General features: G+C 45.4%; 1 protein-coding gene across 1 annotated transcript in view; it reads left to right on the forward strand.

The window, feature by feature from the left end:
• The window catches only part of GRAMD1B (GRAM domain containing 1B), a 181508-nt gene that overhangs the window by 27710 nt on the left and 132896 nt on the right, over positions 1-20902 (forward strand). Inside the window, exon 2 of the mRNA XM_022560200.3 lies at positions 13721-13786. Coding sequence (XP_022415908.2) covers positions 13721-13786 — 66 coding nt within the window. The remainder of the gene's footprint in view (positions 1-13720; positions 13787-20902) is intronic.

A 20902-nucleotide genomic window follows, 5' to 3' on the forward strand; every position in this document is an offset into this window, starting at 1 on the left:
CCCAATAAAATGAGGATCAGAGTATATATATACATGTATATATATACACACATATATTTTATCTTCTTTATAAGGTTGGAAAGATCAGATGGAAGAATGTACAAGAAAGCACTTTGTAGACTGGAGAGCACTGTTTAAATGTGAAGGATTACTGTTAGTATTAAACATATTAGTATGCAATAGCTTCACTGCACTGAAAAAAGCAGCCAGTACTTGTGCTAAAGGAGGGTTTCTCTGATGCAGCCAACAGGTTATCTCCAAGGCTCGGGCAGGGCCACCATCAACACTGGCAATAGCTGCTCAGGCTTGGATTTGTCGCAGCTCTGCAGCTCAAAGGGTCAGGTAGGAAGAGAAAATCAATGAGGCCATGGAGAGACAGGAAGGCTTCTGTGTGACATGGGGCTCGATTGGCCAAGGTGGGAGATGCAGTTATTGAGGTGGCGTCTGTGGGATCATGTAGAAGAGACATTTAGGGGATGATATGGACAAAGCTTGGAGGAATGAGTGGACGTGGCATATTTGGAGAGCACAATTGGCTAAGTGTCCACAGAACTTAGGCAGAACTTCCTGTGGGGAGAAGTTGAGAAGTTGGTTTTGTGTTGTAAGGCCTCGTGTGTGACAAAGGTCTTTGGACTGTCATCTGTGACATTAGGGGAAGCCCTCAGAGGACTTGGGAAGAGGCATGTCTAGCTCTGTTTTAGAAGATAAAGGTGGTTTGCATCCGCCAGTTGCGCACACAGCTTCCCAGTTGTGATATTTTTAGTGACATCACGTTGGTGCTTGAAATCACACGTGGTGGGAGAATTTACAGCACAGAAGTCAACAAGTGATACAAGTCATTCCCTTTTCCCCTTCAAGCTGGTTGTTAAAAATTTATCCAGGGACTTCCCTGGTGGCACAGTGGTTAAGAATCTGCCTGCCAACGCAGGGTTCGAGCCCTGGGCTGGGAAGATCCCACATGCCGCAGAGCAACTACGCCCGTGCGCCACAACTATTGAGCCTGCGCTCTAGACCCCGCGAGCCACGACTACTGAAGCCCGCGCGCCTAGAGCTCATGCTCCGCAACAAGAGAAGCCACCGCAATGAGAAGCCCGTGCACCGCAACGAAGAGTAGCCCCCGCTCGCCGCAGCTAGAGAAAGCCTGCGCGCAGCAACGAAGACCCAGTGCAGCCAAAAATAAATAAATAAATTTATTAAAAAAAAAAATTATCCAGCACAGTTAAGGGGCCATTTCAGTAGGGTAGGACTTTAGTACAATAGTTGCAGACTTGGGATATGCCTTAAAAATCCTTCAGCCTCCACCCAGACACCCAGAATCAGAATCCAGGGCAAGTGAGGGTATAGGAACCTATTTTTAAAAAAGTTTTCAGTCAGTTCTTGTGCAGCCAGTCTGGTATGACCGGGGCAGGGACAGGAGGAGTAGGGAGGAGGGGATGGATATAAAAGATGTTTCAAAGGTAGGAGCAACAGAACTCGGCGACAGATTGGAGGTAGGGAGCGGAGGAGAGGGAACCGCTAAAACTATTTCTGAGTTTCCTTGTTTGGATAGCTAAGTGGATGGATGGTGATGCAGGTGGCTGAGCGAAGGAAAGCGGATGCAAGTGGTTTGGTAGAAGAGGTGAGAGTGCGGGAGGGAGCAGGCAGTTTGGGACATGCTGCTCGAGGAGCGCACGGACGCAGGGTTTTGGTCATGTCCTGTAAGCAGCTGGGTCCGGGGAACTGATGCTTGGTGGAACGGTCCAAGCTGGTGGTACAGGTTTGGGAGTCAACATGTGGGTCGTTGAGGCCATGGACTTGCACGAGATTATTGGGGGAGAATGTGTAGTGAAAAGAAGGTGACTGTGGGCAAAACTCTAACCATGCAGAGGTTGGTAGAAGCGGAGCCAAGAGGAGATCCAGCGAACACCAGTTTGTATATTGATTATTGAAGTCAGTGGTTCCTTGGAGGGCGGGGTTCCTTTAGGTATTAACAAAATTTCCAAAGGCTTAATAGAAACCACACATTGTTTCATTTGAATTCTATCAACCCAGTGTGGTGAGGCGTGTTACTGGATGCTGACCTGAATGGTAGCTGTGTGCCTTTGACTAAAAACACGCTCACAAATTAACCAGGAGACACATAGTGTGTTGTCAGTTATCTCTTTCAGAACCTGATAGTTGGGGATATAATTTAAGGGTTCTTGGTGTGGAGGAAGTAGGGATGTGTGGGGAGCACAGGCAGGGGCTCTTGGTGTGTCCTGGGAAAGTCTCCTGACTTGTTCCTGTGAGGGGAAATCGACGGAGAAGGAATCTTAACCCATTTTGAGCAGTTTAGGTAAAGTGACCAGGATCAAGATGATTGTCCAAGGGACATCCCTCACGGTCCAGTGGTTAGGACTCCATACTTCTACTGCCAGGGCTCCGGGTTCGATCCCTGGTCGGGGAACTAAGATTCCGCAAGCCACGTGGTGCAGCCCCCCCCAAAAAGATGATTGTCCAAGATCACGTTTTGAGGTTATCTGTGGACAAAGTGGCTTCTGGCTCTCCTGGGGTTTGAGAACTCTTTGCAGTTTCCTGGCACTTCCTTCCTTCTCCAATGTGAAGGCTCTGGATTGGGAAGGAAGGGATTTTCTAAAGGCAGGAGGGGCCCCAGGGGGCTGGGGAGGGAGGAAGGCGAGGGAGGGTGGGAGGAGGCTGGCCTCTGAGACTCTGCTGCCCAGGGCCTTGGCAAATTCTCACAGACTTCAGGTCCTGGGAAACAACTCTTCGGCCCTGTTCCGTCCTGAGTAAAGGTTTACTACCAGGAGACCTGGTGAAGTTGTATTTACTCTCTTCAGACGGTCTAAGATTTCCGTGTGACGCTGAGTAGTGATTGAGGCCAAGGAAGATACTGGGATGTGGGAAACTAGAAGGGGGCTGTGTGTTCCTTTAGCTAAGCGCAATTGAAGAGAGATAAGCTGGCACAATTCTCCTTGCTTCCCCCTGCCCCCCAATGGCACCTTCAGGACCCATTGGAGGGATGTAATGGGGTAGGTGTAAGTCTTTTAATTGTGTGAGGTGAGAGGCCTAGGTGAGGGATGCTTTACCCTTTGTGAAAACTATCTCAGAACAGAGCATTCGAGAAAAAATTTTTTTTTCCAACTGAAGCTTGATTATCTATATTCTTGAGACCCAGGGATTAGCATGAAAATTTAAAATGCATTGTTTGGGATTAGTAGGTACAAACTGCTATATATAAAATAGGTAAGCAACTAGGTCCTACTGTATAGCATAGGGAACTATATTCAATATCTTTTTTTTTTTTTTTTTTGCGGTACGCGGGCCTCTCACCGCTGTGGCCTCTCCTGCTGCGTAGCACAGGCTGCGGACGCGCAGGCTCAGCGGCCATGGCTCACGGGCCCAGCCGCTCCGCGGCATGTGGGATCTTCCCGGACCGGGGCACGAACCCATGTCCCCTGCATCGGCAGGCGGACTCTCAACCACTGTGCCACCAGGGAAGCCCTATATTCAATATCTTGTAATAAACTATAATGGAAAAGAATCTGAAAAAGAAGATAGATAGATAGATATACACACACACACGTATATATATGTGTGTGTGTGTATAACCAAATCACTTTGCTCTACACCCGAAACTAACACAAATTGTAAATCAACTATACTTCAGTAAAAAAAGAAAACAAAAAGGAATACCAGTGTCACCAAAAAAAGAAGGTACAAACTTCCAGCTATAAAATACCTAAGTCCTGGGGATGTAATGTTCAGCATGGTGACAATAGTTAATAATATGATGTTGCATATTTGAAAGTTGCTGAGAGAGTAAATCTTAAAAGCTGTCGTCACAAGGAAAAAAAGCTGTGGGACTTCCATGGCAGTCCAGTGGTTAGGACTTGGCGCTTTCACTGCTGGGGCCCGGGTTCAGCCCCTGGTTGGGGAACTAAGATCCTGCAGGCCTTGCGGTACGGCCAAAAAAAAAAAAGTAACTATGTATGGTGACAGATGTTAGACTTATTGTGGTGACCATTTTGCAATATATACAAATATCGAATCATTATGTTGTACACCTGAAACTAATACAATGTTTTATGTCAATTATACCTCAATCAAATAAAAATTAAAATTCTTTTAAATTAACAGAAGAGAAAATTTAATACTCATAGGCATTTGAGAAAGAAAGAAACAAAAAAAAAAGTTGCAGCCTTGGGCTTCAGAATCTTTTCCCACTGACGAATACCTGTGATGTCTAATTGGAGGGCCACCTTCTTTCCTGTTCGCCCTCCAATGGAGGCTCTGTCAAGCATGAGGTACGGCTTCCTTGTGTTGGATAACTGAGAGTTGGGCCACAACTCTGGCATAGGGGTGGGGCAGGGGAGGGCTGGTGTTAGGAGGGCCATGCCAGCCCTCATGGGTTTGCTTACAGTGGTGGCTTTATTTAGAAGGTTCACATCTAATTCAAGTTGGCATCTCCAGAGCACCAAACCCTGAAGCTTAGTCTGCTGGAAACATGGATGAATTTATGGTCCATCAGGAATTCATACAGACTGGTGGGCTCCTTGAGGTCACAGACCAGGCCTTACAAATCCAGTAAGGACTAGCAGGATACTTTGAACACAGGTGTCCAGAAAAGGTTGATGAGCATTTTGGAAGCACATTGTAATCTAGAGGGAGCATGTAATCTGTACTCAGCGAAGTGTCTTTCTGGACTGGCCGGGGAGTATTCAGCAGAAAGTGGAGACCTCAGAGGGAGGACAAGGCTAGATATTTGTACATTAATTTATCATGTTGTCCATCTAATAGGTGCTAAGTACAGTGCTGGGCACTGGGGATGGAAAGAAATGACATAAAATGGGATCTTTGTTCTCAAATAACTTACAGTGTGGTAGAAGGTATACAGAACTGAATCAGTAATTACTGTATCCCAAGGAGTATGATAAGTGTTAAGATAAAGGGAGGTACAGGGCAGGGTGATATAGGGACCATAGTGTGGGTGGTGGCCATCGAGGAAGATTTCCCTGAGAAGGTACTACTTTTGGAGGATGATAATAGCTATAGTATTGAGTATCTACTCAATGCCAGATACCTTTCTAAGTATTTTGTGGGTACTAATTTATTTAATTTTCACAACACCCCAGTGAAGAAGATACTTTTATCATCCCCAGTTTATGGAGGGTGAAATTGAGTAGGTGGAAGAATCGAGATTTGAGTGCTGACCATCTAAAGCTAGAGCCCTCAGGCTTAATCCCTGAAGATCCTGCCTCAGCCCATGGGAATGAGTGAAACAAAGAGGGGAAGTGGAGAAAAGGATAAACCAGGCGGGAGCAGAGCAACGTCAAAGCCAGGGACAAGCAGAATGACCGGAGTGGAGAGTGAAATTCTGGAGCCGGTGAGGGAGATGTGGGAGATGTGGACGCTAGGAAGGTAGATGGCAGTCAGCTTACTGGGCTTTTATAGCTTAGTTTTAGGCTAAACTAAGGAGTTTTTGAACTTTGTTCTGAAATTAGGAGACACCTAAAGGATTTTAAGCCAGAAGGAGGGGCCTTCCCTGGCAGTCCAGTGGTTAGGACTCCTCACTTGCACTGCCGAGGGCCCGGACTCAATCCCTGGTTGGGGAACTAAGATCCCTCAAACCACGCGGTCAAAAAAAATAAAGTAGTAAGCCAGGAAGAGCTGTGATCAAATCTGCATATCAGGAAGAACACCGTTGTATCAGTGTCAAGGACAGAGTGGAGCAGGGCCGGGTTGGCAACAGGCAAAGCAGTTAGGAGCCGATTAAAGTAATCCCCACAGGGAGTGATGAGAGCTTGACCTCAAGCAGTGGCAGTCAATGTTGAAGGGAGGATGGGATGCCTTTGAGGGATAGTAAGGTAGCATCTGCAGGACCTGGTGTGAAATTGACATGGAGGTGCATTTCTGGTTTGCATGCATCCTTAGTTGTGGAGTCCAAGGAGAGGACAAAAAGATGGTGAAATCAGTATTGGGCATGTTCAGTTTGAGATTCCTGTTGGACCCATTCACCATGGCAAATGTATTATAATAAAAATAAGTATTATTAACATTTTGGGGGTACTTATTACTTGCCAAGACTTCTGTTAAGTGCTTTATATCAGTTAACTTGGTCTATCCTCCAAACAGGTCTGTGAAGTGACTTACCTTTTAAAAGACAAGGGGGCAGGAATGTAGAGAGAGGTTAACAGGCTGCTCTGAGTTACTCAGATAACAAGTGGCAGAGCTGGAACTCAAATCCTGGGTTTGATCTGGAAACCTCTATGCTGTTCAATAAAGCTTTCTGCGGTGATGGAGATGTTCTCTAGCTGCACTAATATGGAAGTTAATGGCCACATGTGGTCATCAGGTTCTTGAAATGTAGCTAGTACGACTAAGGAACTGAATTTTTAATGAATTTAAGTAGCCACATGTGACTAGTGACAGTTCAGTGCTGTGCTGTCTTTGGGGGTCATTAACTTATCCATCATAATTGAAGCCTTGCGTGTGGACATGATTCCCCAGAGATATATTGCAGTGGATTTTAATCTTCTGTGGGTTACATTCTCTATTTGAGAATCGGATGAGAGCTATAAATCCTCTCCCCTGAATGTGTAATATAACAATTTCAGAGATCCACAAAAACTAGGCTCCCCGGGTATAAAGCTGGAAGAGCAAGAAACCCAATAAAATGTGAACTCCTTGAGCATGGAGGTTTCATCTGTTTCATTTGCTACTTTGTATTTGGTATCTAGATTCTAGAACGATGCCTGGCCTATAGTTGGTATCAGATAATTTATTAAATGAGTGGCTGAATGAGTCCTGGGAAACATTTTAGGACCAACCAGAAGAAGAGTCCATGAAGTTCCCTAAAAAAGAAGAGAAAAACAAAAGTAGGATAAAATCCAAGAAAGAGGGCTTCCCTGGTGGCGCAGTGGTTGAGAGTCCGCCTGCCGATGCAGGGGACACGGTTTCGTGCCCCTGTCCGGGAAGATCCCACATGCCGCGTAGCGGCTAGGCCCATGAGCCATGGCCGCTGAGCCTGTGTGTCCGGAGCCTGTGCTCTGCAACGGGAGAGGCCACAACAGTGAGAGGCCCGCGTACCGCCAAAAAAAAATCCAAGAAAGAGCAGAGGGTTTTGTCATAGAAGGCAAGAAGGGTGAAGTTTAAGGAATGGGAATAATCATCAATGCCAGACCTGCCTGGGTGGTCAGATGAGGTTAGGATGTAACTATTGTCATTGGCTTTGGCAGTAACAGAGGTCTTGGTTGATCAAACCAAGGAGGGGTAAGGGTGTGGTCCAGGTTACAGTGACTAATTCACGAAGTCGATGGTGAGGAAGCAGAGGCAGTGAGTGTGATGTCCAGTGGGTCTCTATCCTGGTTGCTCCCCAGAATCACTGGGAAGCTTTTAAAAAATACGCATTCCTGGACAGACTCTGACTTGGTAAATTTGGGGAGGGGGCCAAGGAATCTGCATAGAAAGGCTCCTAGCTTATTCTGATACAGATTTTTTTTTTAAGTAATTTAGTTTATTGATTGCCTTAGGAGCATTAGAATGTTTTAAAGATGAACGATTTTAAATTACATAGAAAAATCAATAAATGAGACATGCCTGAAATAGGGAGATAAGGATTTCTTCTTTGTTTATTAATAACTGCTTAATTATCACAACACATTATATGCAAATCTCTGATAGAGTTTTGATGGAAGTTCGACAGTAACCAAATAGTGCATTCTTTCAATAAAATATGGCCCTGAAGGGAAGGAAGGAAACATAAAGGAGTTGAGGGAGAGATTTTATTTTTTAAAGACAGAGACATGGGTATGTTTAGAGTCAGAAGAACTATTCAATAGAGAAACATTAGTGAGTTGTAACGAGTTAAAAGATATTTAGCTGGATTCTGAATCCCTCAATCTTTGACCAGCTACCCACCTTGCTACTTGTTCCCAGGGGAGGCATTAAGCAGAAGCAGTCCTGCTACCTTTGTAGACAGATCATTAATCTTCACGCAGAGCATGTTATTTTCTAAGTAGTAATTGAGAATATTCAGTTATGTTGTGTAAGAAGCTGGCAGGCATTGGCAGTGTCCCAAATCACATCTGTTTACTTATCTTCTATTATTAGACTTTCCTATACCCGCTTGCCAGATGACAAACAGAAACTATTCTCTTTTATTCTCTACTTACCGGCTACCTGCCTTTCTTCCCCAAATGCCCTTCCTCTTTAAACTGAAATGGTAGACGCTAGAGTCATTTCTCAGGCAGATATAATTCAACATGAAAATCCAGCCTTTTATCAGTGACAGTGCGACTCTACTTTTCAAGTCAGTGGCTCTCAACATTTTTTATCATAAGGTTCTCTTCTGTTAATTTCCTCCCATGTATTGGATGTTTCAAAGTATTTATCTGCCAAACTAACTGTGAATATTAAGTACAATTGATGTCCAACATTTCTGGTACACCTACCAAGGCCCAAACGTGGCGCTAGACACTTTCTATAGATGATTTCTACCATTTCTAATCCCCACTGCAGTCCTTAAAGGCATGTGGTGTATACCCATGTCTGACACTTAGAAAAGTTAAATAATTTGCCCAGTATCACTGTGCTAAGTGGCAGAACTTGTGTCTTCCTGATTCCAAATCTTGAACTCAGATGTTGGGAAATAGGCTGAGAGAGGGTAAGGGACTTGGTCAAAGTTATAGGGCCAATAAGAAACAAAGCCAGGGCGAACCTCGGTTTGTCTGTCTCCATGCTATTCTACTACATCCACTAAATTTCTTCCCCCACTTTAAAAAATTTTTTTAATTAATTTTTATTGGAGCATAGTTGCTTTACAACATCGTGTTATTAGTTTCTTGCTGTACAGCAAAGTGAATCAGTCATACGTATACATATCCCCCACTTTTATTAATCAGACATTTATCAATCAAAGCCACTCTGAGCTTTTCAGAGCTTCTAATTAGCATAAGATAATTGGTATTAACACACTAGATTGCTCTGATTAGAGCCAAAAACAAAGAAATGCGAAAAATGAGTGCACAGCCTTAGTGTGGGTAAATGTACAGGTTCCATTAGGCTCTGGAAATACTAAATGACATCTCGCATAGCCCCATAACTGCTTGGAATCCCCTGAATCTCCCAAAACCCCTTCCCGGCTTAGGAGACCCCATTAGTATTGTCTGGGCGAGAAAGAACTGTTTCTACTTAGGAAGCACCAGCTCAGAAAAAGTGCCAAATTTAGTTTCCACAGGAGTGAAGCTGTACTTTGCAGAGGGCAGAAGGACACCTTCCTGGTGGCTTGTGGGTTTAGGCTGACCTCCCTGCCAGTGCCCGGGGGTGGGGGAGGGAGGAAGGGAGACCAGTGGAATCATGGGAATTTACCCAGCCTGCCTTGCGGAGCTTCCTGCTAGCTCGGCATCCTGTGAATTTCTGCCTCTGGAGTGTGCTCTGCCTCAGATTACAATGGATTTTTCCCAGCCAGAGTTACTGGTTCAGTGTGACCTTCTAGGATAAGCTCCCAGCACTAGCTTGCTGGCAGAGAACAAAACCAGGACTCCAGATTCGATTCGCTTCAGCTGTTTTCCCTCCGGAACATTGCGGGACGCACAGAAGCGCTTCCCCACCGTATTTACAGTGTGCTGTTTCAAAATTTAATTTCTAGAGTGGTTTTTATCAGCAGCTTGAATTTACAGCAGGAGGGATTTTAGTCATCCTCATGCGTTTTCTAGCTCTTTTGGGGGAAAGGCAAACGGTTGCTTATACAACTTCCCTTCCTTGCAGTGTTAAGCTGACTTTCAGGCATCTGGTGCCCAGGCTAAGTCATTCCAAATCGGTGTTTGGAGTTTCTTTTCAGACTTTCTAAGAGACGTTTTCATCCGTGAGCGCCCTCTGCCGGACTTCCTTCAAGTTCTTCTCAGCTTCCTTAAGCTGTAGAGCCCGCACTGGCCACCTGTCCCTCCAAGGCCTTGACTGAAATGGAGCGGTTGTGGACGTGGCCCTTGACCTCTGGCCTTCCACAGCCCTCTGCAAGCACCCTACCGTGGTGACGGCTCTTCTGCATGACCTCAGAAGACTGGCAGATTCATTTAGGGAGCAGGGTGAGCTGCCCAGTGTCCAGGTGGTCTGTACTGTTTGAAAAGGCTCATATAAGAGAGGAGCTGAGAATTTTGCCAGAGAGCAAGGCCGTGTCTGAATCTCTGCTCAACAACGATCATTTCGTGGGGTTGGGTAGAGTGGTAGTGGTTGGCGTCTATCTCACCTTTAAAGACGGTGGGGAAAAAAGTTCTGAAAATGGGAGGAGAGAGGACCAGGCTCCTTTGGCGGGTGGTGAGGCAGGGGGGTGTCTAGAGGAGGAGGGAGCCCATGCGTGCTGCAGCTGTTGCTGCTGTGGAGTTACCTGTAGTTCCTTCTGTTCTACGTTCTCCTCTCCAATATGTTGCCTGAAATTCCCCAGCAGAAGTGTCTGCGACCTGCGCCCCTTCATCCTTCCGGTGTTGCTGCATCGCAGTGCTCAGGGAACACTTGTGCCTCCTATACTGGGGCTCCTTACGTCCCAGCCTTCTAGCACAGTGCCTGGTAGGTGGTAAATGTGTGGTGAGCCGAGCTGAACCAGAATGCCCTTTCAGGATTCCCTGCCGGTCCAGTGGTTAGGACTCTGCGCTTTCACTGCCGGGGGCCTGGGTTCAGCCCCTGGTTGGGAAACTAAAATCCCACAAGCCACGCGGAGTGGCCAAATAAATTAAGGAAAAAAAAAAAAACGCCCTCTCTTCTCAGTTCTGCTCATCCTGAATCTGTTCAAATTTCAAGTGTCAGCAAAAAAACCCTTGCTGTTGAGATGGTCTTCTCTTACCAGCCCCAGAAGGAAGTGATCTTTCTCTGGTCTATGTTTCTGTAGCTTTTAATATTTACTTCTAAGAGTTATCATTTTCTACTTTTAAATGTAGTTTAAAATTATAGTTTATATTGACTCTTACTTTCCAGATTGTAAACACCTTGAGAGCAGGATCCCTGTCTGATTCATGTCTTTATTTTCCATGACCCACAAAACGATGACTTGCACATAATAATAGCATTTGTACAACAGTTAGTATGTGCCAAGCAGTATTCTCCATACTTCACATATGTTCATTCTTTAATTCTTACAACAGCTTTACATTCTTTAATCCTTACAACAGTAAGAACTATTGTAACATCTATCTCCATTTTGTAGGTAAGGAAAATGACTAATAATTTGCTCAGGGTTGTGTTAAGCAGGAAGTGGAGGAAGTTGGATGTAACCTGAGGCAGCATATTCCAAAGTCTTGACTTAACTTGGATGCTGCCTTTTGACATATGTGCACATAGAGAGCATTGGAGAAATACTTGTTGAATGCATGCACGTTGATATTTCTTAGTTATTTAGAACCAATAAATTGTTTGAAGGTGATCCATTGTTAACTTTTCATCTCCACCCTCTGAAAGGTTTTCTAAGCAATGGGAAGGCCAGAAGGGGGCGCCAGAAAGTTGGTTCTAGTTTTGGTTTCAGAAGCTGGATGGCTTGGCCTCGTTCAGGTTCTGGTTTGGAAGTCAGCAGTGCCATCTAGTGAGATAACTTGCTAAAATCAGCTCAGAATTATTTTTCTGAAACTCTGGTACTTCTCATTTAGTTCTGGGAGCCCCTCTATTAGCTTTACTTTAAGCCTTGATTGCCAGAGTGAGGGTAGGGTGAGAAGGAAGCACAGCCCCATTATAGATAGCTTAAATGGAGTCCAGTTTGATCTCTTCTGTGAAGAGGCCGTAATGCTGATTGTGGTCATTGGGTTGGTTGAGCCCCTTTGGGTGTTAGATAGTGTAAAACACTGGGTTCCAGACAGCCCTCCCTCCTACTTCTCCTCAAATGTACTGCCAACGGTGTAGACTGGTATTCCTCTCTCTCTTTTTTTTTTTCTTTTTAAATTATTATTATTATTGTTATTTTGGTTTTTCTCTCTTGATTCTTGCCTCTGGAGCTGAGTCTGCTGTGGAATTTGAGTTCCAGTCATCTGTGGGTTGCCTACTGTAGCCTTAACACCTATTCCAAGTTGTATAGAAGAGGGTGCTTGATACATACGACAGGTCAGTCCCAATATAAGAAATCCCATGGGTTAGCAACACAGCAGTATAATTTTGTTACAAGGAGTTTTTAAAAGGCAAGTCTATGAGACCTTGCAAAGAGGGAATGACGAGTAGCCACATGTTCTCCCCAGGGAATGAGCGGCAAAAAAAAAAGCGCTTTGTATAGAGTAAAAGAAAACACAGGATCGTGTACACACTTGGTTGTGCCAAGCAACTGGAAGCTTTGTGTGCGGTGCTGCTCTGATTTCTGGCGTGTGTGTGTGTGTGTGTGTGTGTGTATTTGAAAATTTGATGTAAATTGCTTCTAAGTTCATTTACTTCTTGCTGAAAAATCAGAACATGAGAGCGTGGTTGTAAAATCACGTGCTTCTTTGGTGGAGAGTGTACAGTCACTGGGGGCAGGCACTTACCCTACAAGATTGTTCACAGTTTGCCATCTTCTGGGGATCTAGTCTAAGGAGTGTACTCTGTAGAGAGCAGTGCTTTTTATGGCTGTGAACAATCCACCAGAACAAGGGAACAAGTTTGGTTGTACGGGGCCTGGGTTATAGTGACATTTATGGTAATAGGAATTTATTATTAATGGAATCTACGCCAAACAGGGGTTTGCTAACTTTTTCTGTAAGGGGCCATACAGTAAATATTTAGGCTTTGTGAGTCTAATGGCCTCACTACTGCACTTATTCAGTTCTGCCTTAACTGCACAGCTCTGCCATTGTAGCAAAAAAGCAGCCCTGGTTAGTATGTTAATGAATGGGTGTGGCTGTGTTTCAATAAAACTTTATTTATGACATCATTTTGAATTTCATATAATTTTCACATGTCATGAAATATTATTATCATTTAAAAAATGTTTATTCCCAGCCATTTAAAAAAGCAAACACCATTCTTAGCCCACGGGGGCTCCAGACTCTTGATTAGAAACCTGGAGTACTTAATAATTAGCAATTAATAAAAATTATTTGTTCACCAGCTTTATGTTCAGTTAGTGTCATAAGGTGTCTGAACGGCTTTTCTTTCTCTTGAGTAGGATGAATGACTGTTGAATTCCACAGTCATTTAAAGTAAGCACTTCAAGAACTCTTGTGAGTTGAAGCTCTATAATCTTCGTGCCTACAGGGCTTTAAGGAGTGGAGAGACTCCACCTTCTAATCCCTCTTTCGTCCCTCACCCTCTTCAGCCTTCCCTGGAGGTGGGGAAGCAGGCCACGTGGCCCCAGACTCCATCAAGTCTCAAGTCTTTCTCCTGCTGGAATTCCCTCGTGCCCGCACCCCTCCCCTTCCTGCCCACAAGGCTGCAAGCCAGCACCTTGAGTGTCTCAGGGGAGGCGGAAGAATGGGATTATTCTGTCCTACAGATCTAGAGGCCCAGGTACAGAGAATGCCAGAGGCATTCACTCTCAGAGACTGTGTGGCCTGGGAAGAAAAAGGTGATAGGTCAGGATCTTCCTCTATGTGCTTTAGGTATGATGGGTGGGGTTTTCACCAAATGTGTGTCTCAGTTCCACCGTCTGGCAGTATACCCTCTGTGTAAACTTAGCCGGGGAACGTCTCCCTTTAAGATGTTGTAACCCCATTTCTCCATTGAGCTGAAGTCTAGATGCTCTCCCCCAGGGTTGAGAAAGAAGCCGAACGTTAACGGTTCACATCCTGTCTTTTCTCAGCAGCCAGCAGAGCAGCCATGACGATGACTCTAGCAGGTTCCTGAGTCCTCGGGTGCGGGAAGAAAGGTAAGATCGCATGAGGAGGGAGGGATGGGAACAGCGATTACAGTGGGTGGGGAAAATGTTCGAGGAAGATGGTGCTTTTGCCGCGAATGAGAACTGTGGGAAACTGCAGAGAAATAGGGGCCCGCCAGACCTCTGTGCTCAAACACGGATTAGAAGGAGGATGCTCCCCCTCGACCCGAGTAGAGGGGACCGATTCTAAAGGCTTTTGGTGTCCAGCAGGGGAAGAAGTCAGTGTGTGGAAACCAAGTCCGTTGGGAAGATGTCAGAGTGGACTTGGCACCTGAGGCACACTCTAAAGGTCGGGTACGGTGTGGAGCGAGAGGGGAAAGGGTATTTTGTGCCCGAGGAAAACGGCGTGGCCGGGGATGCATGTGTGGCATCAGAGTGGTACCTGAAAGGTGGGTTCGCCTCTTGGTGGGTGTCAACCAAAAGATACAACCAAGCTAAAGATCGGAGGAAGGAAGAAGGAGTTATCCCAAAGCAGTGTTTCCCCCACAGCAAAACTGGGGAAGTTTTAAGCTAAGGGTATTCATGCGTATTCACGAGGGGCTTGAGCTGGGGAGAATTCAGCATGAATTTGCGACAGAGGTCGACAGAGTTCAAGCGTTAGTTGATTGAGGTGAGGAGGGTCGACATCATCCTTCCGTAACCTCGCCCACCCGGTGGGGGTTCAGTTTCTGCAAAACAGCTCGAGGACATTGTTGTGTGTATCCCTGGAGGGGGATCCAGGACCCTGCCCCAAGGCTGCACTATTGTTTCTTGACCGCTCCTCCGTATCCCCTCTGTATCCCCTCCCTTCCCTGATTAGCAACTGTTTGAACCTGCCCGCTGGAACTCAGGGAAGGTCATGGAGGCTGAATGAAGCCTATTTCCTGTAATCAAGAAGTGGGGGGCACAGAAAGGCTTTTGTGCCCGGGAGCCCCACAGGGTGCTGCTGGGTACCACTATCTGTTTGCAAGATGACAGGCGTGGGTGGTAGGTGTCAGAGGTTAACGGAGAATGAGGTGGGGTGTACAGGGGGCCCCCTGAGGATACGGAGGCTCCTGGATGCTCGTTCGAGGCTCTGAGGTGGGACTGGCTAAACACTCAGGCTGTGGGCCCCAGGTGGCATCTGTGGCATGTAGCGCCTCTGAATGGTAGACAGAGGGAGCGGTCTGTTGCAGCAAGTTAAACTTCTGTGCCCGGCGAAGGTGGACCGTACTGACCTTAACGGAAAGGGGGTCTCAGCAGGCATGCCGCAGGGCTCTGCTTTTGGTCTAGCTCTGTTTATGAAAATGCAGAAGGTACTTTTACCTCATTTATCAAACTTATGGTGGCTGCTCAGCTGAGAGGGAGTAGAGAGAACACCAAGGATGATAGAACCAAGACTTAGTATTATTTCAAATAGAACAGTAGGTGGAAACAGCATGGAGTATTTTAAAAAAGGAAATGTGCTATTATATATTTATACATTTATATTAGAATAGTTGCTTGAGTGTAGGGTTACCACGGGGAGCCTAACTTGACAGGATTTCATGTGGAAAAGAACTTAAGGGTTACTTTTTAACCAGCCACATATAAGCCAGTAAGTAATCTGAAGCAAGTACCAAATGATCTTTGAAAGTCTGAGTTCATTACTGGAAGGATGGAGCATGGATTTAAAAAAAAAAGGTCTCACTGTAGCCTGTACTAGTTTGACCATATCGGATGTATTATTCTCCGTTCTTTGGAAAAGGATATTGATAAATTAGAGTTCAGAAAAGAATGATCAAGATGATAACTATGTGATTATAAGGATTGGTTGAAGGAAAGGGGTTTAGCCTGGAAAAGAGAAGGTTTAGAATGACTATAGCAGCACTCTTTAAATATCTGAAAGCCTAAGAAATAGAACTAGAGGGGTAGGAGTTACAGCGAGAAGGATTTCAGCTCAGGATAAGAAAGAACTTTTCCGTGATGAGAGCTGTACTGCAATGGAACAGGCCTTGTAAAGTAATGAACTATCTCCTCCATACAAGTGTTCAGGCAAAAGCTAGATGGTATGTCATGAAAAGGATTTCATCCTGGGCAGGAGGGTGGGACCTTCCCTTTATATTTATAAAGTTTTTATGAGTTTTGTGCTTGTTACTAACCAAAATTAACAGTTCAGCTCATCAATTTAGACAGAGGCATGGGGCCTCCAAGGGGCAAAGATTAATCACTCTTGTAAAGATGCTTTCATCAGTTATGATCTGATGGCAGTGCCCTCAGTCTCTAGAGTGGCCTTCGCTCTCTTTTCAGTGCTGTCTGGATTTCGACAACCATACTCTCAAAATTGGAAGGGTCCGTAGAGTTCCCCAGCAGAACTCCCTTCCCTGTGCTTGTGCGCCAAACACCTCTGGAAGCGTTCCGTCCATTTCTGATCATCATACCTTCAGCTGCTCCTCGTCTATCTGCCCTATGATTGGCAGCTCCTCGGTTCGCTCTGTTTTATCCCTGCTGCTTAGGGCATTCCTGGGAGAGATGAATAAGTGCCAAATTGTACATACTCTGCAATGCGTTTTTCACAAGGCTGCTTGCTAACTGGAGAGAGCCCTGCCTTTTTGTTCAGTATTTGGGATTGTACGCTGATAAAAATTATATTCTAGCTCCTCTGCCCACTCCCCCAACCAAGTGAAATGTTACGGAGGGTCTCCCTTCCAAACCTCTGCCCAGAAAAATCCTCTAAATGTCTTCCCTGGTCCTTTCTTCTCCCTGGCCCACCGACAGCCCCCTGAACTCTTCATGGTGGATGTTGGATACAGTTCTGCACTAGCTCACCTTGGGCATTATGGGAAACAGAGAGGGCTGGGATCAGAAGGATGCTTCTTGTGGCGGTCCCTGTGGACCCCTCCCCTCGAAACTCAGGACGGATGTGTGTTCCCCATGGTGTTTCTGAATGAATTCTTTTTTCCCTTCTCAGCCAGTGGGTTCTCCTGGAGAGAGCAAGTCCTGAGAGTGCTAATTAATCACTCAGCCCCAGCTCAGCACAAACCTTTACACCCTGCACCTAATCCTTCCTCTAACATGTTTCCACCCAATTAAGAGACTCTCTGGGGCGTTTTGGATATTACTCTGTGATATCCTGACATAGAGCAAGTGTGAGATCTGAGCCCTGTGGAGATTTTCTGCGGTGGTGGGGAATCTGGTTTGTGCCCTTTGCTCTGGGCCCAGTTTGATGGACAGCACACCCTGCTGGTTACAGCGGCATTCCCCACACTGGCCAGGCCTTCCTGGACAAACAGATCATCTCATTTACTCTTTGCCCCTCCCCTGGGAAGCAGGTAGAGCAGGGTTGAAAATGGTCAAGTATGAAATGGGTAATATGGACCCTTTTCTGTGGCCCCTCCTAATTCTCCAAACCATGTGGTCAATTACAGAATGAAGGATCGTTTCATAGAGCAGGCAAAAAAAAAAAAAAAGTTTGATTTCCTCTGGTTTGTTTTTGGTTTTGTTTTTTTAAAAAATTTACTTATTGTATTTATTTTATTTTTGGCTGCATTGGGTCTCCATTGCTGCACGGGGGCTTTCTCTAGTTGCGACGTGCCGGCTTCTCATTGCGGTGGTTTCTCTCATTGCGGAGCTCGGGCTCTAGGCGTGCGGGCTTTGGTAGTTGTGGCACGTGGGCTCAGTAGTTGAGGCTCGCGGGCTCTAGAGCACAGGCTCAGTAGTTGTGGCGCACGGGCTTAGTTGCTCTGTGGCATGTGGGATCTTCCCGGACCAGGGATCGAACCTACGTCCCCTGCATTGGCAGGCAGATTCTTAACCGCTGCGCCACCAGGGAAGTCCCAATTTCTTCTGTTTTAAAGATCAAAATTATAACCCTTTAGTACGAGGTAACTTTCAACTGGTTAAATAAAACATTGATTTTTCTTTTTTCTTGTACAAGGTTCAGAATGGATATAATATTTAGAGACAAATAGCTACTCTACTGTAGTCTAAAAACAGTCCACAGGACTTCCCTGGTGGCTCAGTGGTTAAGAGTCTGCCTGCCAATGCAGGGTACACGGGTTCGAGCCCTGGTCCGGGAATATCCCACATGCACTGGAGCAACTAAGCCCATGCACCACAACTGCTGAAGCCTGCATGCCCTAGACCCCACGAGCTGCAACTACTGAGCCCACGTGCTGCAACTACTGAAGCCCGTGAGCCAAGAGCCAGTGCTCTGCAACAAGAGAAGCCACCGCAATGAGAAGCCCGTGCACCGCAACAAAGAGTAGCCCCCGCTCACCACAACTAGAGGAAGCCCGGGCGCAGCAACGAAGACCCAATGCAACCAAGAAAAGGAAGAAGAGTCCACATTACAGCAAAGAGGGAAATGCCTCAATAAGATATCCAAACTTAAGGGCTTCTAAGAATTGTGCTTTTCCTCATTCACATCAATTTATGTCCTGAAGGAAAAAAAGTCTTTGGGTAGGTGAGTGCAAGAGACGGTCATTTCCTGGGCAGGTGTGCATCAGGGAAAAAGGGCAGTTTGGGGAGAAGGATCAGTTTATTGGGAAGCAGGGATTGTCTCAGAGATAGGAATAATCCCCTCAGGTTTCTGGTTGAAAGCAAAATAGATCTAACTTCCCCAAAGCGTGTATGTGTGTGCGATGGAATTTGGGACACTAATCCATTTTCATGGGTCGAGGTGAAGTCATGGGTATACTTACAAAACGCTAGTTCCCAGGTTCAGCCCAAACTGGAACTGTTGGTAAGGTTTCTGAGGTGCCCAGGTCTTTATTTATTTAGTACATTCACCCAGTGGCAGGACCTTTCATACAAAGCCAGGAGTGTAGAAAAAGGAGCTGTTTTTACTAAGGACCGTTTATGTACAGGATGTTAGTTTCAACAGAACGTGGTCTCAGTTGACCAGGAAGCCTTTTCGTGGTAGGAAAATGAGACGTGGAGAGGGCTGGAGTGTAACTGAGGGCCAAGGCAGGGCTCCATGCATTCACGTACTCTTTGCTGCATGCAGGCATGTGTGCCACAAACCTTTATTAAATGTCTTCAACATGCTGGAGCCTGCCTGAGTCCAGGCTGCAGCATGAATAAGAGGCTTGCCCTCTGCCACTGGGCCCTGCAGTGTGCAGGAAAGAGTGAGAGTCTCAGTCAGCAGACATGGTTTTGTCTGCCTTCTTCCATATTGACTGTGCATTTTTAAAAGCATTTTCCTCAGCTTTACTGAACCTTAGTTTCCTCATTTGCAAAAGTCTTTTCTTGTAAAGAGTACATGAGATAACATGTGTAGAATGCCTGGTACTTAGTAGGTGCTTAGTATGGTGGCTGCTGGTACTCTGATGGTTTTTTTGGCTATCGTGAGTTTTTACTCTCACTCTCTTAGCAGATCTGTGTTCTGTCCTTGAAGAAGCAGAGACAGAAAGAATGTGTAGAATATTGATTATCTGTAAAATATCAGATATTGACTCTGAGGATAAACAGATTAAGGCATGGTATTTGCCCTCAAGAGCCTTCTTGTCTTATGGTGAGACATACCTATAAGTAAGCAAGTATAACGTAGTGTGATAATTGACAGATGGAATTTTGTCTAATAGAATTTCGTTGTAGTGGAACTAAAGAATTTGTTTACTAATGCACCTAATCTGTGCAGTGAATCTTGCATATACTTTTATTTTTTATTTATTTATTTATTTATTTTTGCATATACTTTTAAATAAAACCTCTCAACAGCCCTATCAAATAGATGCTATTATAATCTTCATATTAGAGTTTAAGGAAACTGAGGCTCAGTGGAGTTAAGAAATTTGCCCAAGTAATGCAGGTACTCTGCTTGGGGCGAGGATTGGGGAGGAGGGAGGGAGAGGGCAGTGGTATCCAGAAAGACTCCACGGAGAGGGGGAGAGGGCTGTGCGTCAGCTGAGAGCTGCAAGGTGAGTAGGAGTCCGTCACATGGACAGCGTTCCCAGGCGAGGGAACAAGATGTACATAAGCATGGAGGCGTGAGAAAGCAAGGCATGTTCAGGAACGGCAAATACTTCAGTACTGCTGCCGAGGATGTCCCAGGAGTGGGGGGTAGCTGGCAAGCGGCTGGAAATCATCTTTGTACAGGTAAGCAGATGCCTGATCATGTCACATCCTGCCATGATAGAGTGACCCGTATTTATAGATGGGGGAAGTGAGTGAGGGATTTGGAGGAAGGGGTACCTGAGTCTCTCCCAGATATTCTTGTGCGAAAAATCCTTTTCATCCTAGTGTGAGAGATGGATTCAAGGAACAAACACTGGAAGCAGATAGACAAGGAAGGATACTGTGGCAATTGTCCACCCATTCGTTCCCTCACTGAATAAGGGATTTATTGAGCACATACTGTACGCTAGCTACTCTTCTGGGCATTGGTGGCTACAGCTATAAACAAGATAAACATTGTTTCTCCTTTCACAGTGCTTACTTTCTAGTGAGGGAAGATAGATAATAAACAAGAAAACGTCAAGTAGTAATAAGTGCTGTAGAGAAGATGAGGAAAGGTGAGGTGGTGGACCAAGGCTTTTTGGGACTACTGTGAGTTGGGTGGGAGGGACGGCTTACTGATGTGGTGACATTTAAGGTGAGGCCAGATGGGCGCATTTCTGAATTATGGTAGAAGAACAGAAAAGAGGACTTCTCTGTACCTCACTCTCCTCATCTATAAGATGGGTATAATAATAGGTCCTACCTCATAGGGTTGTTGAGAATATTGAATGTGTATATGTGTGATTAGAACAGGAATGGTGCCTGGCACATGGCTAGTATCATATATGTGCTTGCTATTATTGTTATTAATAATAATGCTGTTGTTACTAAAATACTGGGTAAAGCGGGAAGATTTGAGGAGCAGGGGTGGTAGTGAGTTTCATTTAGATGTGTGGAGTTTGAGCATGGAGTGTGCAGCTGGAGAGATACACTATGTCGTTGGCCACACCTGTTTGAAGCTCAGGAGACAGGACTAAAACTTCTTTAGTTTTGGAAATGAGAATATAGTTGAGGCCAAGAGTCTTAGAACGAGGAGAGTTTAAGCAGAAGATGAGGGAAGGAGGAATTTGCAAAAGGTTGCCCACTGAAGCTAGGAGAACTAGGGGACAGAAATATCGTAGAAGCGAGGAAGAAGAGACAAAGAGGGTAGAGATAGGTAAGAACTAAAAA

The sequence above is a fragment of the Delphinapterus leucas genome, chromosome 7 (genome assembly GCF_059928025.1).
Source record: "Delphinapterus leucas isolate spDelLeu-1000000601 "Yukka" chromosome 7, BTC_Dleu_Yukka2, whole genome shotgun sequence".
Lineage (NCBI taxonomy): Eukaryota > Metazoa > Chordata > Mammalia > Artiodactyla > Monodontidae > Delphinapterus > Delphinapterus leucas.